Below are 20,978 nucleotides of genomic sequence, written 5' to 3'. Positions count from 1 at the left end.
AGTTGCTCCAAGAGCTTACTAGTTCTCAAGCCATTCCCTCCGAAAGTCATAGAGCACTCCAACACAGAAACAGGCCCTTCGGCCTATCTAGTCTGTGCTGAATTATTATTCTGCCTCGTCCCCTTGACCCGCAGCTGGCCCTCTGTACCCACCCAATCTACGTACTTATCCAAATTTCTCTAAATGTTACAAATGAACCTGCATCCTTCACTTCCACTGGCAGCTCATACTGAGTGAAGAAGTTCCTGATATGTCAATTTAGATTTTTTTTCTGTTTTGTGGATGTCTGTGAAGAGTAAGTGTTTCAGGTCATATAGTATCTATATTCTCTGATATTAAATGGAACTACTGTTTATTCCACCTCCATAATCGCTGCCAGACAGCAGTGGGGCTCATCACCAACAACGATGAAATGATCCACGTAACTGAAGTTGTATCTGTATAGTGCGTAAAGGTCCATAATTCATTGAAGGTGGCATCACAGGTAGATAGGGTCGTAAAGAAAGCTTTTGTCCCATTGGCCCTCATAAATCGATATATTGAGTACAGGAGACAGGATTTTATGTTGAAGTTGTATAAGACATTGGTGAGGCCTAATTTGAAGTATTGTGTGCACTTTTGGTCACCTTCATACAGTAAAGATGTAAAAAAAGGTTGAAAGAGTACAGAGAATATTTACAAGGATGTTGCCCGTCTGAAGACCTGAGTTATAAGGAAAGAGTGAATAGATTAGGACTTTATTCCTAGGAATGTAGAAGATTGAGAAGAGATTTAATAGAGGTATACAAAATTATGAGGGGTATAGATGGGGTAAATGCAAGCAAGCTTTTCTCACTGAGGTTGGGTGGGACTACAACCAAAAGTCGTAGGTTAAGGATGAAAGGTGAAAAGCTTAAGGGGAACATGAGGGGAAACTTCTTCACCCGAGGGTTGTGAGAGTGTGGAACGAGCTGCCAGCACAGGAGGTGTATGTGAGCTCGATTTCAACGCTTAAGGTTAGTTTGGATAGGTACATGGATAGTAGGGATATGGCGGGCTATGCTTCTGGTGCAGGTTGATGGGAGTGGGCAGTTTAAATGGTTCAGGCATACCTAAATTTAGAAAAGATTCATTGTTCAATTTCTGAATCTAACCAAGATTTTCAAAATTTGTGGGGGCCGTTTTTAAATTATTTTCATAATCTTTGACCTTGTTAAAGTACAGAAGTTGGTTAATAGCATATTTTATTATCTGATAAGTTTTTTTTCTTTTTTTACCCCAGTTTCAACTTTGGTACTGGGTGTAGATATCTTTTTTAAAATAAAATTGTTTATATTCTAATATATGAATTAATCTAATCTATATGAATATAGAGTAAGGAGTTCATTAATGTGATTCAATATCCTGTATCTGGTATTATGTTTTTTCTTTTGTTTTATAATATGTATTCTCTTGGACTCTATTCTTCTATATAGAAATCAATAAAAAATATTGGATGAGAAGAAGAAATGGTTCTGCACGGACTAGATGGGCCAAAGGGCCTATTTCTGTGCTATACTTTTCTATGACTCAATGACTTCCTCAACTAATATCCATACATCAATTGCAATACATGTTTAAGTTTTGTCTTAAAGGTGCGAGGAAAAAAGATGAAACCATAGTCATACTTTACTGAAAGGATTTATTAAAAAGTTTGAAGTGATTTTTTTTAAGGCAGCTTCCAAACTTCAGGTTTGTTGCCAGTTATATTAGAACTGACACTCATTTTTCCGCACACATTTTCTGCAGGAAGTGTCTTGGCCTGATAGGGTGACTTTTATTCCACTCGATAGATGCTGCCTGATAGTGGTGGGCCTCATCACTGACAGCAGTGTGACAGCCAACTGAGAAGAGGTGGAAGAACTTGAGGGAAGTAACCTCTTCCTTAATGTCAACAAGACAAAGAAGATGGCTATCGACTTCAGAATGCGCATTACTCACACCCCTCTTTACATCAGTGGCACAGCAGCGGAAACTGCCAGCAGCTTTAAACTCCCTGGAGTGCACGTCTCGCACAACCTCTCATGGTCCCAGATCACATCCTACACAGTCAGGAAAGCTTACCAACACCTTTACTTTCCTGAGGATGCCGAAGAGAGCGGGACTTGGCTCACACTTACTCGCATCATCCTACAGGTGCACTGCATCGCGGCTCGCTATGGAAACCGCACTGCAGTGGACCGGAAAGCTCTAAAACGGGGATCCAAAACTGCCCAGCTCAGCACCGGCACGGCACCCGCCTACCCACCATCAGGGACCTATGTACAGCAGGGCCAGTCACAGCACGAAGGATCTCACCCACCCTGCTAACTGACTGTTCATCAGGAAGGAGGTTCTGCAGCAACAACAGGACCACCAGACTCCAAAGCAGTTACATACCCTGAACAGTAAGGCTGACCAAAACCTCCACCCACTAACCCCTCTGCCATTTTATCATCTCCCATCAATCACCTTACGTACAGCACAGTGTCACTTGCTGGACTTAGAATTAATCTAAGCATATAAGCTATCTTATATATTTATATTTATTGCATTTTTTTAATTATTGTGTTCGTTACCTTTTGTGATTGCTCTGTGCTGCATCAGACCCCGAGTAACAATCTCCTTTGCACTTGAGTACAGGAAAGGACATTAAACTATCTTGAATCGGACCTGCTGAGTTCCTCCAGCATTTTGTGTGCGTTACTCTGAGTTTCCGGCACCTGCACCATCTCTTGTGTTTAGGGCAGGACAAGTGTTGTGGAACGGAGGGGCCCGGGAGTGCAAGTGTGCAACTAGCTGAAAGTGGCCACACAAGTAGACGGGGGGGCAGGGGGGTGGTGAAGAAGGTATTCAGTGTGCAGGTCACCAGTCAGGGCATTAAATCAAAGAGGTGGGACATTATGTTGCAGTTTTATAAGGCATTAGTGAGATTGCACCTTGAGTACTGTTCAGAGTTCTAGTCACAGGAACGACATTGTCATGCTGGAGAAGCTACAGAAGAGATTGACAGGGATGCTATCCGGGTGCTAGGGGGACTGAGTTATAGGGAGATGTTGGATGTCTGGGTCTTTATTCCTTGGAATGCAGAAGAATGAGGGGTAATCGTACAGAAGTCTATAAAACCATGAGGGCCATAGGTAAGGTGGATGGTCAGAGTTTTCTCTCCCCCCCCCCCCCCCGAATCGGGGAGCCCAAACCTGGAGGGCTCAGGAACAAGACGGAGGAGAGAGATTTAAAACAGACTTGAGGTATCTTCCTTATACAGAGGTTAGCGAGGAGCTGAGGGAACTGCCAGAGGAATTGGTTGAGGCAGGTACAATTGAGACATTAAAGAGAAGTTTGGACAGGTGTGTGGAGGGAAGGGCCTCTGAGAGTTATAGGCTGAACAGGGGCAAGCTGGGACTAGCAGGTAGGATGCTGTATTTTGTGTGGATCAGTCGGGCCGAATGGCTTGCTTATGCACGGTATGACTCTGTGGCTCCCTCCACCTCCTTCCGCCCTTCACTTCTCCCCTAATAATTCCCATTACCACCTTCCTTCCTGCTGGTTCGGATTCCCCTTCAGTTATTTACACTGAAACGTACAGTGAAATGCATCATTTGCGTTAACAACTAACACAACCCGCGGGTGTGCGGGGGGGGTGGGCAGCAGCCCACAAGTGTCACCACGCGTTCCGTCACCAACATAACGTACCCACAATGCTCACAGAAGGCAACAACACAACAGCGAAACAAGCCCTTTTTCTCTCTCCTACATACATACAGGCAGCCCTCCCTACAAAACATCCCTACGCATCTAAACAACCACACCTGAGTCACCAGCTCAATGGAGACTGCAGCTTGGAGCCACCTTGAATGGTAATACTTGTCAGATTCCAGCAGTGGTGACCTTTTGTGTTCCTGCATGACCCACTCCACTTTCCTGGTTCCAGCCTTCAACATTTCTTACGCTGCCTCCATCCAATATTACTCCCAGCCCCCCCCCACCCCATTTGACTCCATCTGTCTATCATCCTTCCACAGCACTCAACCTCCACCCCCACTCCGGTAGTCCACCAATCGCCTCTGTCCTCAGTCTCCCCTTTATCCTCTCCAATCCCAGTTCTGATGTAGGATTTCAATCTGAGACACTGGCGATTCCTCCTCCTCCAACAGAAGCTGCTCGACCTGCTGAGTTCCTCCAGCAGTTTGTGTTGCTCCAGATTCCAGCTCCTGCAGCCTCTTGTCTTTCCTTTGATCCGAACCTCTATCAACTCCCACTCGCTTATACCCACCTACGAAGCTCGAAGTCCCACACCCGGCTTTGAAGCCAGGAAGATTTATTTGGAGCTTTGCCAACCAGCTGTAATGCCCCAGAAACAAGGGCAGTCTAGGCTGGGCTGAAGGAATCAAAAGCCTGTTCTTATGCAAAGGCCCAAGGCTGAGAGATAATCCTTAGCATCCGGTAAGGAGCAGGAGGAATCCGACAGAGCTGAACTAAGTTCTGAGAGGGCTCCTTGCTCCAAATCCTGCGATGCAAGAACACCAGGAGCGATCAATGAAATAACTTGGTAATCTTTTCATCATTCGTAATCCGTGACACAAAATAATGACAAACAAGTTTCATTGGATATTTGGTCCCTGAAAATAATTCTGTACAAGTAGCGTGGTGTACCACAGAATGCAAACACATCAGTTCCTTGAGAAATAGGCTCAGTTATGTCTCACAATGTTAATTGCTCCTTTGTTTCAACATCCTTTACACACAGCCAATAGCCACAGTTTTACAGAGACAGGGCCCAATTAAACAGCACAACAGAAGGACTTTGTCGTAACGGAGCAAGGGTTGGAAATTTAAGCCAGTTCTTCAAATAAATGCTTCCTTTGCAAAATTAAAACAAGCATCAGATTCATTAGATAAAGTCTCAGGTCGAGGCCCTTCCAGCCTCTGCTTTGAGGACTGCACACCATTGTTATTTAAACACCACAGCCACTGCGGTTTGATGCAAGGCACGTTACAGTGCACGCTCTTTAGCGAACCAAGGCTCAGGACGCCGACCAAGCACAAGGACTTACCTGCACATGAGCTGGCTGCAAATCCGACACGCTTCTGTGCTCGATCAAAGATGACATAGAAACCTTCCATCACCGTGGCACCCAAAACCAAGCCATTAGACGATGAAGAGATGCCAAATCTATAGCATTCCACTACGGTTCCGACGTCTGCCATTGGCTGCATGTACAACTGCAAGGAAAGTTACTTGGGTAAACTCAGCATGAACAGCATAGAATAGACCCAGGAGGAATATTAAATATTAATGTACAACATAGAACAGTACAGGCCCTTTGGCTAATGATGTTGTGTCAACCCATTAATGAAAGATCAGTCCGATCCTTCCCTCCCACATATCTTCAGTTTTCTTTCATCCAAAGTTCAAAGTAAACTTTGAACATATATATACATTCACCTCCCCTCTTGCAAGTTTTCATGTTTTATTGTTTTACGACATTGAATAGCAGTGGATTTAATTTGGCTTTTTTGAAACTGATCAACCAAAAAAGACTCTTCCGTGTCAAAGTGAAAACAGATCTCTACAGTGATCTAAATTAATTCAAAATATAAACCACAAAATAAAAATAATTGATTGCACAAGTATTCACCTCCTCTAGTATGACACACCAAATCATCACTGGTGTCGCCAGTTGGTTTTAGAAGTCACATTATTAGTTAAATGGAGATCACAGTGTACAGTCAAGGCATATACATTGGGTGTAGTAAAACTACACCTGTATCTGGAAGGTCCAGCTGCTGGTGAGGCAGTATCCTGGCAAAAACTACATCATGAAGACAAAAGAACACTCCAAGCAACCAAAAAAGGTTGTTGAAAAGCACAAGTCAGGAGATGGATACCAGAAAATTTCCAAGTCACTGAATATCCCTTGGAGTACAGTTAAGTCAATCAAGAAATGGAAAAAATATAGCACAGCTGTAAATCTGCCTACAGCAGGCCATCCTCAAAAACTGTGTGACCGTGCAAGAAGGGGACTAGTGAGGGAGGCCACCAAGAGACCTGTGACAACTCTGGAGGAGTTTGAAGCTTCAGAGGCTGAAATGGGAGAGACTGCGCATACAGCAACTGTGGCCCAGGTACTTCATCTGTCACAACCTTATAGGAGGGTGGCAAAGAGAAAGCCACTGTTGGAAAAAACTCGCATGAAATCTCAGCTAAAGTTTGCCAGAAGTCACGCGGGAGACTCTGAAGTCAGTGGGAAGAAGGTTCAATGGTCTGATGAAACAAAAACTGAGTTTTTTGGCTGTGAGACTAAATGCTGTGCTTAGCATAAGCCAAATACCGCACATCATCAAAAACACCATCCCTACGGTGCTGCATCATGCTGTGGGCATGCTTCACTGCAGCAGGCCCTAGAAGGCTTGTGAAAGTAGAGGGTAAAATGAATGCAGCAAGATACAGGGAAATCCTGGAGGAAAATCTGATGCAGTCTGGGAGAGAAATGTGTCTTGGAATAAGATTTATTTTCCAGCAAGACCATGACCCCAGGCATAAAGCCAAAGCTACAAAGGAATGGCTTAAAAACAACAAAGTTAATGTCCTGGAGTGGCTAAGTCAGAGTCCCGACCCAAATCCAATTAAGAATTTGTGACTGGTCTTGAAAAGGGCTGTTCACTCACAATCCCCATGCAATCTTACAGAGCTTGAGCAGTTTTGTAAATGGGGAAAAATTGCAGTGTCCAGATGTACAAAGCTGATAGAGATTGATCCAAACAGATTCACAGCTGACAAAGGTGCATCTACAAAATACTGACTTGAAGGGGGTGAATACTTACGCAATCAATTATTTTGTGTTTTATATTTGAAATTAATTTAGATCATTTTGTAGGGATTTGTTTTCACTTTGACACAAAAGAGTCTTTTTCTGTTAATCAGTGTCCAAAAAAAAAAGCCAAATTAAATCCTCTGTTATTCATGGTGTAAAACAAATAAACATGAAAACTTCTGGGGCGGGGGGGGGGTGGGTTGGTATACTTTTTATAGGCATTGTACATATGTCACCATATACAACCCTGAGATTCATTTTCCTATGGGCATACGAAGCAGATCCATGGAATAGTCACTATAACAGGATCAATGAACGGTCAAGTAGAGTACATAAAAATAAATAGCAATAATAGGAAGAACACGAAATAAGAAGATAAAAAGTCCTTGAAGTGAGATCACAGGTTGTGAGAACATCTCAATGGATGGGCAAGTGAGAAGGTTCAAGAGCCTGATGGCTGAGGGGTAGTAACTGTTCTTGAACCTGTTGGTGTGAGTCCTAAGGCTCTTGTAACTTCCACCTGATGGCAACAATGAGAAAAGAGCTTGACCTGGGTGGTGAGGATCTTTGATGATGGATGCTGCATTCTTACGTCATCGCTTTGTGTAGAAGTGCTCAATGGTTGGGAGGGGTTAATCCGTCATGTACTGGGCCAAATTCACTACCTTTTGTAGGATTTTTTGATCAAAGGCATCTTAAAGTCTCTTAATTGTCTTTAATGTACCTGTACCACCACCCATCATGGAGTTCCATGCAATTACACTCTGTTAAAAAAAAACAAACCTGCCTCTGACATCCCCACTCTACATTCTTCCCAACACCTTAATGTTATGCCCCTTGTATTAGCCATCTTCACCCTGGGGAAATAATCTTTGGCTATCCATAGGGAAGCAGCAATGAACCTAATAAATTGATATCCATTCACTTGGACGTCTAGTGTAGGTAAACAATTTAAATTATTCTGTGTAAGTCTCACAAGTTAAGAGTTGCCCCATTTAAAAGTTTTTTTTTGTCTATGAATTCCCTCAATATAATGGTAGAGAATCCACCGTTATTGAACCAAAGGCGATATCTTCACTCATCTTCACTCGCCTCATCACTGAAATGTTCTCACAACTGATGGATTCGCTTTCAAGGACTTTTCATCTCATGTTCTTGATATTTATTGCTTATTTATTTATTATTATTACGTCTTTTTGTATTTGTATAGTTTGCTGTCTTCTGCACTCCGGTTGAATGTCCTAGTTGGGTGGTCTTTCATTGACTCTGTTATGCTCATTCGTCTGGGTCCTGCTGAAAGGTTTCAGCCTGAAATGTTGACTGTACTATTTTCCATAGATGCTGCCTGGCCTGCTGAGTTCCTCCAGCATTTTGTGTGTGTTGCTCGGATTTCCAGCATCTGCAGATTTTCTCTTGTTTATCCTAGATTTATTGGGCATGCCCACAGGAAAATGAATCTCAGGGTTGCATATGGATGGTGGCGTGTATGTACACGTTTGTACTTTGATAATAACATTTATTTTGACTTTGAAAACATATGGCTGTCATGGACACTTAACTCATCCCCAGTCTTACCTGTGGCAAGATGGTGATGCTGAAGGACTGCGTAGCATTCTCCCCTCGAAAGTAGATGGAGATTTTGGGGAAGAAAGACCAAGGTTTGGTTCCTTGCGGCCAACAGGCCAGCTGACTTCCTGACCAAAACCCATCAGAAAACTCCTCAATCTGCCAATAGAAACAAGTTGGATGAATTAATTACGAGAGAAATAAAGGCTTCACGGTGAATCTTTTGTTTCAGCCAGAACACCTCAATGGTAGAACCTTTTATAATCTATAATTTTGAGTCACCATTGACTTCCCCAAATTACAGCGTCAATAACTTCACAGCTTCAGAGATTAAATAAGCAAAAATTGGAGGCCAAATGGATGTGGGAGGCATTAGTTCTTCAAAGAAGGTGCGGTGTGGTGGATGACAGCAGAAAACCTCGATGTTGAAATCATTGCGGTGAGAAGGAAGAAATATACAGAAAGGTCCAGAGCTGGGATGGAGAGGATTACGTCTGGGGTTTGCAATTATAATTTTGAAGTGTTGGCAAAGTTATGGTGATAGGTTAGCAGAACTTGATGTCTTCTAATCTTCAATATTCCAGTTTCTAATAGCCTTCAATTTTCTTCCCCATTTCTCAACCCGCCTTCTTTCAAAAACCTTTATGAAACCAAGTAACAAAGCCATTCTGACTGCCATTTACAGTTCTAAGGAATATTTCTGAATATTAAAAGTTCTTGCAGGCACTATTGCAGGAAAAAGTAAACACGCTTTATGTTAATAAGAAAACTATTCCCAGAAAGTTGAAAGGTCACATTTGCATAATATGCTAATTATATACATTACAGTTGGCCTAGCACTCAGACAAAGGAGCAGTTATGCTAATGAGAGAAATGTCTTGTAAATAGGAGGCTTTCAGAAATTCAGTGCTTTGGGAATGACAGAAGCATTTCTATCATGATGCCTCTGAAGTGATTAGATAACCGATACAGTTACTCTGTAAACTGTACCTTCCAAGATACAAGCACGATCAACCAGCTTCTGTTCTGATCAAGATGATGAATTCTTCTCGTAAGTGTAATAACACTAACAACATAGTCACCGAGAACCTCAGTGACAAGATCTTCAACAGTTAACCATATACCCGAGTCAGTCGTGTGCCAATGTGTTGATCATGAACCAGTTAAGCAATAATTTGGGAGGAGTGTCAGCAGGAAATTTTAATTGAGACATGTTGAACATGCAAACACATGACTTCAACAAAGCATTATTTAGTGGGGGATGAGGGTGGGGATGGATGGGTTGATTGGTTATACCCCTGATCCTTCTCCACATCCTCCCCATGTGCGAACACTCCTGGGCGACACAAAACACATTGGAAATAAAACAAGCTACTGATGATGGAACTGTAGTGAAGGAATGGGTCATCTCTGCCCGGCCCCATTTCAGTTCAGCCATCTCACAGACACTGAATTGGTTCTTTCCAAATCCTGAAGTCTTGACTTCTCCCAATTCTGAGCAAAGGAAAGCCATTCAAGAGGTTAGCTTTCCTATTTTGCATCGTTTGTTCATTATGTTCCGTGTCGTAAGACAAAAGCGATCATGGTCTTTCCATGGCCATGATTGTTCTTGGCAATTTTTTCTACAGAAGAGGTTTACATTGCCTTCTTCTGGGCAGTGTCTTTACAAGACGGGTGAACCCAGCCATTAGCAATACGCTTCAGAGACTGTCTGCTTGGCCACAGCAGTTGCACAACCAGGACTTGTGATATGCACCAGCCGCTCATACGACCATCCACCACCGGCTCTGATGGCTTCATGTGACCCTGATTGAGGGGCTAAGCAGGTGCTACACCTTGCCCAGGAGTGACCTGCCATCTACTATTTTGCATCAGAATTGGTTAATTTTGATGAAAGAGTCTCCAACCTATAATGTTCACTTTACTGCTCTCTCCCCCCGATCCACTGAGTATCTCTTGCATTCTTTTGAATTTCAGATTTCCAGCTACTGCGATGTGTTGCTTCTTTAGACTCCAACAGTACTTTTGTCCACTCTCTCTTCTGTTCTTATTCATCTCCTATTTAACATTTCCTTCAGTTAGATTAACTGGAATTATAAAAACCTTTACCCAACACCGTCACCCACACTTATGTCAATCAGTCTCTCCTGGTCTCCATGCAATCAAAGATAATTGCTTTGTTCTACCTACTACTTCCCCTTCTCATTAACCTCGCTCCCCAAGTCCTGAGGAAGAAATACTGAACTGAAACACCACCCGATTTCTCGTTCCACAGATGCTGACTGAACCACTGACTTTCCCATGTTTGCATTTCTGATTCCCAGCATTTGCAGTTTTTATTTTCCCAGTCAATAAATCGATCCTAAACATAATTGCTGGCCCGATTTGTTCTCTACTATTCTCAAAGCCAATAGAAGATCTTTCAACAGAAACATTAGAGACGGGAGAGGGGGTGCTGTGGTGGTGGTGGCGAGAAATCTAAAAATTAACGACAATTTTAAATTTCAAAGTCTTGCTTGAAAGGTCGTAGGCCAAGGTCACTGGGGTGAATAGCTGGAAAACGACAGGGGTTCCATTTGTACAGGAGATATCGCTCTTGATGACACAACAGCCGGTCCAAGGAGTCCACTCTAAATTCAATTTCAATGACTAACTGTTAGTTCTGGTCTGCCTGCTCACTAAGTCAATCAGGAACAACACGTGGTGCGTACCACAGCTTGCGGCAGAGCAGAACGATAACTTTTTGCTCCTTTGCTGTGGCCAGAGGAACATTTGGTCTCCGTGGGCTGTCAGGCACGCTGCCACTGAAGTATGCCAACTCAATTAGAGGGAAAACACGAGGCACCAGGGGCAAGAGGAAGTAAGCTTCTTCAGAACAGGTTTTAAATCTCACCCCCCCCTTGCTATATGGTTGGGAAAAAAATGGAAGAAACTGAGAGGGAATGGAATATTTAGCCTGATTGCAAAAATCCGTTTACAAGATAAATGTAGAACAGGCAGCACAGGTGTTAATGCAAGTGCTGGATGGCAAAAGAAAATTGTTTCCAAGACAATAAATCCACATAACTTTATGAGGTCATAGTAAAATTCAGACTCAGATTTATGTAACTAAATATACTTATGTATTCTGTGTTGCTCGTTTGTCATGTTTATTATGGTAACTACACATGAGTGGCGGGCAGAGTAAAAGTGAAGGGAATAAGTTATGTATTCTTGCTTATTTCGTGGCAGTTTGTGGCTTGAGACAAGTGGAGGTCATATCTTTGCTGACCACTTAATATTGCTTCAAGATTGTATGCTTGCTAATTGCTAATAAAGGATTCAACTCTTCAGGACAATCGTTTCATTGGCGCCAAGGGTGCGTCATGCAAGCATGACAACCCCGAGGCGGTCGCAGGTTAGCAGCAATTGTTTTGTTTTGATTTTGGATTAGTTTTGCTGTGGCAACATGTACCATAAATTGAAACATATTGTGAAATGCATCATTTGCATCAACAGCCAACCTATCCAAAGATATCCTGTGGGGGAGCCCACGTGTCACCACACTTTCAGGCACCAACATAGCATGCTCACAATGCTCAACATAACATGGATCACAGAGTACAAGCGGCCGCAACAACAACAGAAGGAAGCAAGGTATCAACAGAATAAAACAAGACAAAAACAACAAAACAACCCCCTTTACCACTCTCCCACTCCCACAATCCGAATTTGATGGAGACAGCCGTGAGAAGCACGGAGGAACACCTGGAGAAACTTCTGAAATGCCTGGTTTGCTACCGCTGCTACTGTGCGATCGAGAATCTCCGGAAGGGAAGGCCCCAAATCCTCAGCTTTGCCTATTGCCTGTTGCCGGGGCCGGGGTCAAAGCGCTCGGCAGAGATGGTACTCGGTGCTCGGTGTCGGAGAGCTGGTCGGAGGCTCGGAGTTTTCGGACTGTGGTCGGATGCTTCCAGTATGCTGCACCGGCAAGTTTGTGGCGCTGGAGGTTCACCGTCTGCGTGAGATGATGGGACTCTCGAGAGACTTTGAGACTTCTATCGTACCATGGTCTGTTCTTATCAAATTACAGTATTGCTTTGCACTGTTGTAACTGTATGTTATAATTATGTGGTTTTTGTTAGTTTTTAAGTCGGTTTGTCTTGTGTTTCTGTGATATCATTCTGGAAAAACATTGTATCATTTCTTAATGCATGCATTACTAAATGACAATAAGAGAGGACTGCATGTCCTCATAATCATAATCTTGAATATACCGATGAACTGAGCCTCCACAGCCCTCTTGGGTAGAGAACTTTTATTTCTGTGAACAAGTTTGGAGTCCACCTCATCTCACTTCTCTCTGCAACAGGCTGTATGGACCAAATCAGCTGATTTTTGGATCCATCTTCACCCACCCACCATCCCCACCATAAATTAGCGACTTCTATCTTACAATCCTCCCTACATCTAGACTCGGACTTGGTCCTGGACATAGCTCAATATTCAGACTTTAATAAGTAATCTATAATAATTATTATAATGACAATTTTCTAGTTAAGTGTAATTGTTATCCTGACAATTGTCTATTTAAGCATAATTAAAAATGTAATCAGTGGAAAAGGGCAAAAATTACAGCTTCGGGTGCACTTCCCTGGCATTTGCAAACTCAATCAGCAATAATGGTACTGATCTCATTAAGCACCCCTATGAACTTTCAAACATCAAAGTAAATGGGCATCACGGTTAGTGCAATGCTATTACAGCTTGGGGCATCGGAGTTCGGAGTTCAATTCTGACGTCATCAGTAAGATGTCCGCACATGTTCCCCATGGAATGCAGGGCTTTCCTCCAGGTGCTCTGGTTTTCTCCCACAGCCCAAAGATATACCAGTTACTGGGTTAATTGGTCATTGTAAATTGTACCATGATTAGGCCAGGTTTAAATTGGGGGTTGCCAGGTGATGTGTTTCGAAGGGCCTGTTCCTCACTGTATTTCAATAAAATAAAATATTTTAAAAATATTATCAAAATACCTGCTCATTAAATGTTGTATTTGAAGCAGAACCCTACCAGCTGGGTGGGCACACACGCAATGTTGGAGGGCGAGATTTTTTCAACCACCAGGACTTGGGCAAGGTTCTTACCTTTGAGCTTTCTTTGATGGCCATTATGACTGCAAGAAAGACGTTATCTGGCAGGCGCAACAGGGTGGTTCCACTGTCCACAATGGCCTTATCAGTGTTGTACTGGGCAAGGGATAAAACAGGGAAACCAGTGTTAGTTCACACTCTATCCCTACGGCAATGACAGGTTCTCCAAGATACAATATTGGCATATAGACGGGTTAAAGATGAGAAGTAAAATGGCAGTCACACATAAGCTGACGTATTGGCAAGATGCCAATACAACTCCTACATTGGAAATCCACACATTCTTCGCTTTTCATTCATTCCAGTGAAGCCAAACCTCAAATCCAAGTGCAAAAACTGGACTAATCTGGCAACCAAATACTTACGAAGATTTTGCCCACCAAATATACCGATGCTAAAATAGGTCATCCCACCTATAGAATTGCAAATAGGAAATGAACAGCTGGTGTAATTAAGCTGTCAGCCTGGGTTCCAGAGTAACACACTCAATCTTTTGGGTTGCTTCAGTGGGTTGTGGGTTCATACAGGAATCCCATGTTGGCTGATCGAATCTCCAGGTCAGAAGGCACTCAGCAGTTAACCAAACTGGTGGTGGTGAGCCATTTATGGATTCATACTGTACAGGAACACGAGGGCCTTAACAAAATCAGCCAGGAAGCAGGTTTTCTGGTCAACTATCAAGTAATCATTTAAAAAAAAATCTCTCCACATTCAAAGTTCAAAGTAAATTTATTTTTAAAGTTCGTATATGTCACCATATACAACCCTGAGAATAATTTTCTTTCTGGCATTCACAATAGAACAAAGAAACACAACAGAATCAATGGAAAACTATACAGAAAGACTGACCTACAACCAGTGTGCAAAAGACAGTCTGTGAAAATACAATAGATAGATGGATAAATAAATAATAACTTAAAAATTACATTCACAGTAATTTCCCCAGACTTCAGCAATTGTCTATGTAGAGCACCACAGTAGTTAAACTATTGGACTGGTAACCCACTCCCCACACCCACCCTATCCCCAAGACCTAGGGTAACAATCAAGACATCCGTGTTCAAATCCCACTTCAGCAGCTATGGAATTTCAACTGTTAATATTCTGTGATTTAGGATGGCACAGCAGTATAGCGGCTAACACAATGCTTTACAGTGCCAGCTGCAAGACAGTGATTCAATTCATGCCACCGTCTGTAAGGAGTTTGTAAGTTCTCCCTGTGACCACTTGTGTTTCCTCCGGGTGCCCCGGTCTCCCTCACATTCCAAAGATGGGTGGGTCCAGGTTGCTGAGCTGGGGGCATGCTAATGTTGGCAATGGGAACGGCCCAGCACATTCCTCGCAAATGACACGTTTGGACGCATGTTTTAATGTACATGTGACAAATATCTTTAAATCCTACCAACCTGAACTTTTCAGGCTTTTAGAGCAGGGCAGGCACTTGGAAGAGTGCAATGTTTTCACAGATAACTTGCGTGAGGGAGCAGTCCTGTTGAAGGGTTTTGGGCTGAAGCGTTGACTGTACTTGTTTCTGTAGATGCTGCCTGGCCTGCTGAGTTCCTCCAGCATTCTGTACGTGTTATGTGAATGAGGACCACTTTGTGGAGGGGTGATCTTTTAAATACTGCTCCCTCTAGAGGCATTGATGTACTAGGTGGAAACCCACATTGTCACAGGGGGAACATGTGCACTTCACACAAACAGCTCCAGAGGTCGGGACTGAACCTGGGTTACTGGCACTTTGAGGAACTGACTACATCAGCCACACCACTATGCCAACCCAACTTTTGAGCTTTGGCAAAGTGCCTTCAACCTGACAAGTTAACTCTGTTTCTCCTTCCACAGATACTGCTGACTGGCTGAGTGATTCCAGTTCTTTCTATTTTTATTTCAGATTTCCAGAATCTGCAGTTATTGCTTTGATTTTCAGTGAACCGGGAGCGGGCAGGGCTTACAAGGTAATTTACTATTTTCACAGCCCCCATTGTAATACCATCTTTTTAATTCCAGTCTTATTTAACAGTTTGAATTTAAATTATGCAATTGCCAGTCTGAAATTTGAACCCAGATTGCCAGATTAGCAAACCAATTCTCTGGATCCCCAATGCAGCAACGTAACTGCACAGTAAATAACACTGAAGGAACACTGCACTGTTTGAGATGCTGGCCGAGTATTGTATCTGTGCAGACGGAAATCATGCTAGTGTGGGATTAAGCAATTTTGTGCACATTTATTTTTGTCAAAAATACCGCCATTTGTTACTGCAGAGTAATTCTGGGGTGAGAGTTCCTTGTATTCTGGCACTCAGCTCATCCAAGTGCCATTAAGAGCTGCGTTACACACAAAATTCATTTTCAGGCATTTTTATCTAATGCTTTGATAAATCATTTGTAGAAAAAAAAACTGCTTTTCAAAAAAATATTTCAGTGTAGTTAAGAATCTTTCCATCACATTCCAAGCTCGATATCAATACCAATTTAACGATTTAAGGTGATTGAATAGTTAAAGAAAGCCCCAATGTTGACATTGTAAAAGGAAACTATACAGTACATGCAAATTCTTTCAAGTAACAAGTGGGTGTGCATCTCAAATGAATCAATACTGAACTCCTCTGTCTGATTTTTAAATCTCCACAGCACTGTACACTCTCTGGTTCATTCCAGCAATACCCCACATACATTCCAACCCCCATCTAAAGGTTCCTCACACCAGGAGAAATAGCTCCCATCTAAAATGTGACCGACCCCTCACAGATATTACAGAAAGAAAACCTGCTGGATTTAAGCAGGTAGAATGCCATATAATTCACTATCTTCAATCTGCATTCCTGTGGCCTGACAGTAAATTTGCAATACATTAGTCACCCGGAACTGCTGAGTTTAAAATTGGATTGGCTGATTGGACTACTTGCCACAGAACATTCTAGCAAAATTCCCGCAGTTGGTTGGTCACCTTACCTAGAGGTTGAAGAGATGTGGAGGGGAAATTGTTGTAAAGTTAATGGTGCTCTTATTCCCCCACCCCATTTTCTAATGTATCAAACTCAATCTGGGGTGTAGGATTGCCCACTGGGATGCCTGTTCTTCATAATTAAGTCTTCAGCAAGTCTCCAGCTACTCAGCCATGGGGGTTTCACAGTGAAATGTCATCTTATGCCGATACACTGCAAGTACATGCCGGTATTTATGCACACTTTGTTCCAAGTCCATATTTTAAACTCTTTGACTTTATTTTTATGTAATTCTTTATAACTGTTGAGTGTTGTGTTTTTTGTTGCTTGTTGTGCCCTGATCAACACACCACAGCAAATTCCTAACACAGAGTGAGCACTCCTTATCCTAAGTGCTTGGGACCGGCAAAGTTTGGGATTTTAGAATATATAATGAGATAGCTTGGGATTGCTATCATTTCCAGCTCCAAATTTATGTTCTACTGGTAAGCAGTCTTTGTTTTACACTTGTTCATCACACCTATGTACTTAACAGTAAAAATCATTACATACCAATAATATAATGAAAATATAATGTGTGCAGGGTAACAAAAGCTTCAGGAAAATAACTGAATCAGCTGCTGAACAACAACAACTGCAGGCTTTTGGTCTCCACCCACGATGCTGTGGTTTGATTAAAAAGTTACAGACACTGTATTTGTATTTTACTTTTTTTAGGTTTTATGTAAGGTATAAAAACAATTAGCACTGTAGACAGGTTCTGCTGTTAGATTTTCATCAGTGTCGATCTTGGCAAAGTCATCAATGAATTTCTCTGCTGCTTCATGATCAGTAGGACGCCTTACCTATAAAATGTTTTAAATCTTTAAAAGTTTAATGTCATGCTTTTCCTTATATTTCTACAACCAGCCTGCAGAATGTTCACAATTACTTTCAATTGTTACTTTGTCATGATAGATCTTTGCTTGCTTTATGATCAGCGTACTGTTAAGCAGCATACGTTCACTGAGACGCTGACTAATCCACTCTTTCAAGACACGATCGAGATCTTCATTTCTTGCTTCATGCAGTGTTTTTCTATTTCTCACTAACTTTTGTTCATTACATATGTGAGGTCACTCAGAACTGTCTGTGGTGTGCAGAGACCTGTGCAATGCCTGGGAACTTTCCTAGTGCCTTGTGGAATTTTCCATTTGTGACATCATGTCAGCGCTCAAAAAAATGCCAGATTTCAGAGGTTTTTGGATTTTGGGATAAGGGGTGTTCAACCTGTGCGTGTAGATATCTACGGTGAATAAAGCTGATCCTTATTCACCATCAACAGCTACACAGATTATTTGTCAGTGGGAGTAAAAGGAGAGCATAGAGTATGACCTATTGCTGTCTACTCTTCTAATCCCCTTCTCCACACAAGACTGCCTCTGGAATGAAAAATAAGCTCTTTGAGGAACTGAATAGCTCAAACAGCATTTGTGAAGCCAAAGTGATGGTTGACATTTTGGGTTGAGACCCTGTAACAAGACTGGTGCAGGGACGACCTGAAATGCTGACTTTCTGCTTTCTCAAATACTGCTTGACCTGCTCAGTATGTCCAGTAATTGTATTATATAAAAAAACCACAGAACACTACATCCTAGTATAACCTCTTAAACTACTCTAAAATCAATCTAATCCTTGCTTCCAAAAAAAGTCCCCCCAGTTTTCTATCACCTATGTACATGCCTAAGAGTTTCTTAAATGCCCCCAATACAACTGCCTCTAGCACCACCCCTGGCAGTGCACTCCCCCCACTCACTACTTTCTGTGTAAAAACGACCTCTGACATCACCCTATACTTTCTTCCAATCACCTTAAAATTATGCCACCTGGTATTAGCCATTTCTGCTCTGGGAAAAAGTCTCTGGCTGTCCATTTGATCTATGCCTTTTATTATCTAATACACCTCTGTCAAGTCACCTCTCATCCTCCTCCACTCCAAAGAGAAAAGCCCTAGCTCATCAATCCCATCTTCATAAAATATGCTCTCTAATCCAGGCAGCATCCTGGTAAATATCCAGATTTGGTCCAGATTTCAGCATCTGCAGTCACTTATGTTTCCAGACCACACCTGGAGTTGCATAAGCAAGTACATTAACTCAGACATACATCGGCATTCCCTTCACAATGGTCCGTGGGTTAAAAGGTAGCATTTGAGAGACATGCAAGAATGGTTTAATAAACATGTGACTGCCCACACTAAGCAGTAACCCATAATGTATACAGGAAAGAGCACCTTCCGGTCATCTCGGGGAAGAACTATATAAATGTAAACAGCATGAACATCGACAAGGAGTTGTATCTTCAAAACCTAAAGAAAACTTAAGAAAAAAATAAATAAATGTAACCAGGTGACCGTTGAATATCATTTATTGTTAAAGTGCACATACGTATTCACTCTGATAATGCTAAAATAGCTGCCTGTGCCTTTAAGGGAAAATTGTGACGTTATTATGCACATGTGGAGTAGAAAGAAGAATTGCAAGGTTCTAGAAAGAATGTCGAATGCTAGTCGTATGGTGAGAAAAGGTGAATAATATTTGATAATATCCATGTAAATTTGTTTGTACTTGTTTGTAAATCTAGAATATCAGTAATTTGGCATGTTTTATATTTGGATGCTTTAGATTTTCGCGAATAAGGTATCAGTGCTGGATAGCATGGTTGTGTGAAATTCCTTATCGGCCTAGTAGGCTAGTCTTCTTTTGTAATCTAAACTCCAAGGCAATATAATTGTAAAAGTTTATTTTTGTCTTTCTTTATTGTTTCATGACCAAATGTGAATGTAATGGAGTAACGTGAATGTGTTAATCTCTGTTTATGTAGTGTGAACGAGGAGAACTCGTTTCAGTGCCTAGCCTATATGTGTTTGGAAGTTTAGCATGTGTGTGCCAAAGTCAGTATATCTCTTAGTTAAAATGAGATGTATTTATTCATATTTTCGATGTTGTGTATAAGGTACAGGGTTGGTGGGATCCTAACGTTGTTTGTATTGTGATTTTTTTTTAGAATTGCCTCTACCATATTGGTTTTGTATATTTTGTTTTATTTATTTTCATACTGCATACGTAACATGGGTATTAATTTTGGTGGACCAAAATTAATCTGAGATTGTAACAGCAGGAACTGTTTTTTTTACAATTAATTTTGTTGTTTTAATTTTGATAACCTCTGTCTGCATTAAAACATCTAAAACAGATAAAGGAATTAAAGACCTGAAAAGGTGTTTGTTGTCCTGCATGTGCATTTTTCCCCCAGGCTACAAAATAAAAACAGATTCTACAAAATCTACTGTAAAGAAGAGAAGCACAAGCAACTGCATATGTTGGAATTATCTGCTGGAGGAACTCAATGGATAGAGCGGTATCTGTCAGGTAAAAGAAATTGTAAAGTTTTGGGTTGAAAAATGCTGCATCAAGACTATTGTAAGGAAGTTCCTTTTGTTCTCAATCTCTCAAAGGCACATACTCTGCTCAACCTTTCCCAAAGTTTTAGACTATTTCTATGGACTCAGATACACCACCTTTAGTCGGGAAAAAAAAAAGAGGGTGTTCAAAGTTCAAAATAAGTTTATCATCAAAGTACATAGATGTCACCACATACTGATTTGAGATTAATTTTCTTGCAGGCATTCACAGTAGAACAAAGAATACAATAGAATCAATGAAAAACTACACAAAGACTGACAAGCAACCAATATGCAAAAGATGACAAACTGGAAAATTACCAAAAAAAATAATAATAATAAATAAGTAAATAAATAACACTGAGAACACTGTTGTAGATTCCTTGGGAGTCCATAGGTTGTGGTCAATGATTAGTTCAGTGTTGAGGTGAGGACAGTTATCCACATCATTACCTTTCTACCCGGCAGTTCCCCGTGAACTGGTTTCACCCACAGTTCAATGAGAACAAAAAACAGGATTGGCCAGTGGGCTGAAAATGTGCATAACAGTGAATAATGAAAGCAAAACCCAAATTTGAAGGATCTTTTGCATCATTTAAATGTCTCATGAATATTTAATCAGTGAAAAATAAATATGCAGTTTTTTTTTGGGAGAGCATTATCAGTTAAAACCCTGCAAAATAATTAAGCCCTAATAACGAGGTGGTTGAACAATTACTAGCTGGATTCAAGTTCCTGTTGCTGGTGGAAGCTACCATCCTTAACATTTTCTCAGGTGGTACAGAATGATATTCTGCCATACCAGATGCCCCTGCAAGAGAAATTCTACATCTCTGCATAAACGCCGTGCTTACCTCTGTGCAGTCCAAGTTCAGATTTTGTCCTCCCACTTCCAGTTTAAGAATCTCAACTTGGTAGTACCATTCTTCTTTGACAGGGGTGTACCAAGTTTTCCCCTGAGAAAGACTTGGTTCAATTCCACCCATAATCTGAAAGGACAAAAGAAAACAGATTTTCTGCATTTGTTTTAAAAAGTTCACAAAGAATGCATCTAATTTTTTAATTGTGGCAGC

At 41.5% G+C, this 20,978-nt stretch overlaps 1 protein-coding gene across 1 annotated transcript in view; it reads right to left on the bottom strand.

The window, feature by feature from the left end:
• bace2 (beta-secretase 2) overlaps nt 1-20,978 on the bottom strand; it is a 70,262-nt gene that overhangs the window by 2,306 nt on the left and 46,978 nt on the right. The window contains exons 5-8 of the mRNA XM_063050414.1: nt 20,760-20,894; nt 13,507-13,608; nt 8,391-8,540; nt 5,055-5,223 (exon numbers count right to left, since the gene is read on the bottom strand). Coding sequence (XP_062906484.1) covers nt 5,055-5,223; nt 8,391-8,540; nt 13,507-13,608; nt 20,760-20,894 — 556 coding nt within the window. The remainder of the gene's footprint in view (nt 1-5,054; nt 5,224-8,390; nt 8,541-13,506; nt 13,609-20,759; nt 20,895-20,978) is intronic.

Source organism: Mobula hypostoma, chromosome 6, assembly GCF_963921235.1.
Source record: "Mobula hypostoma chromosome 6, sMobHyp1.1, whole genome shotgun sequence".
Lineage (NCBI taxonomy): Eukaryota > Metazoa > Chordata > Chondrichthyes > Myliobatiformes > Myliobatidae > Mobula > Mobula hypostoma.
Note: the sequence above shows the minus strand (reverse complement) of the source record. Positions and strands in the feature narration are given on the sequence as shown.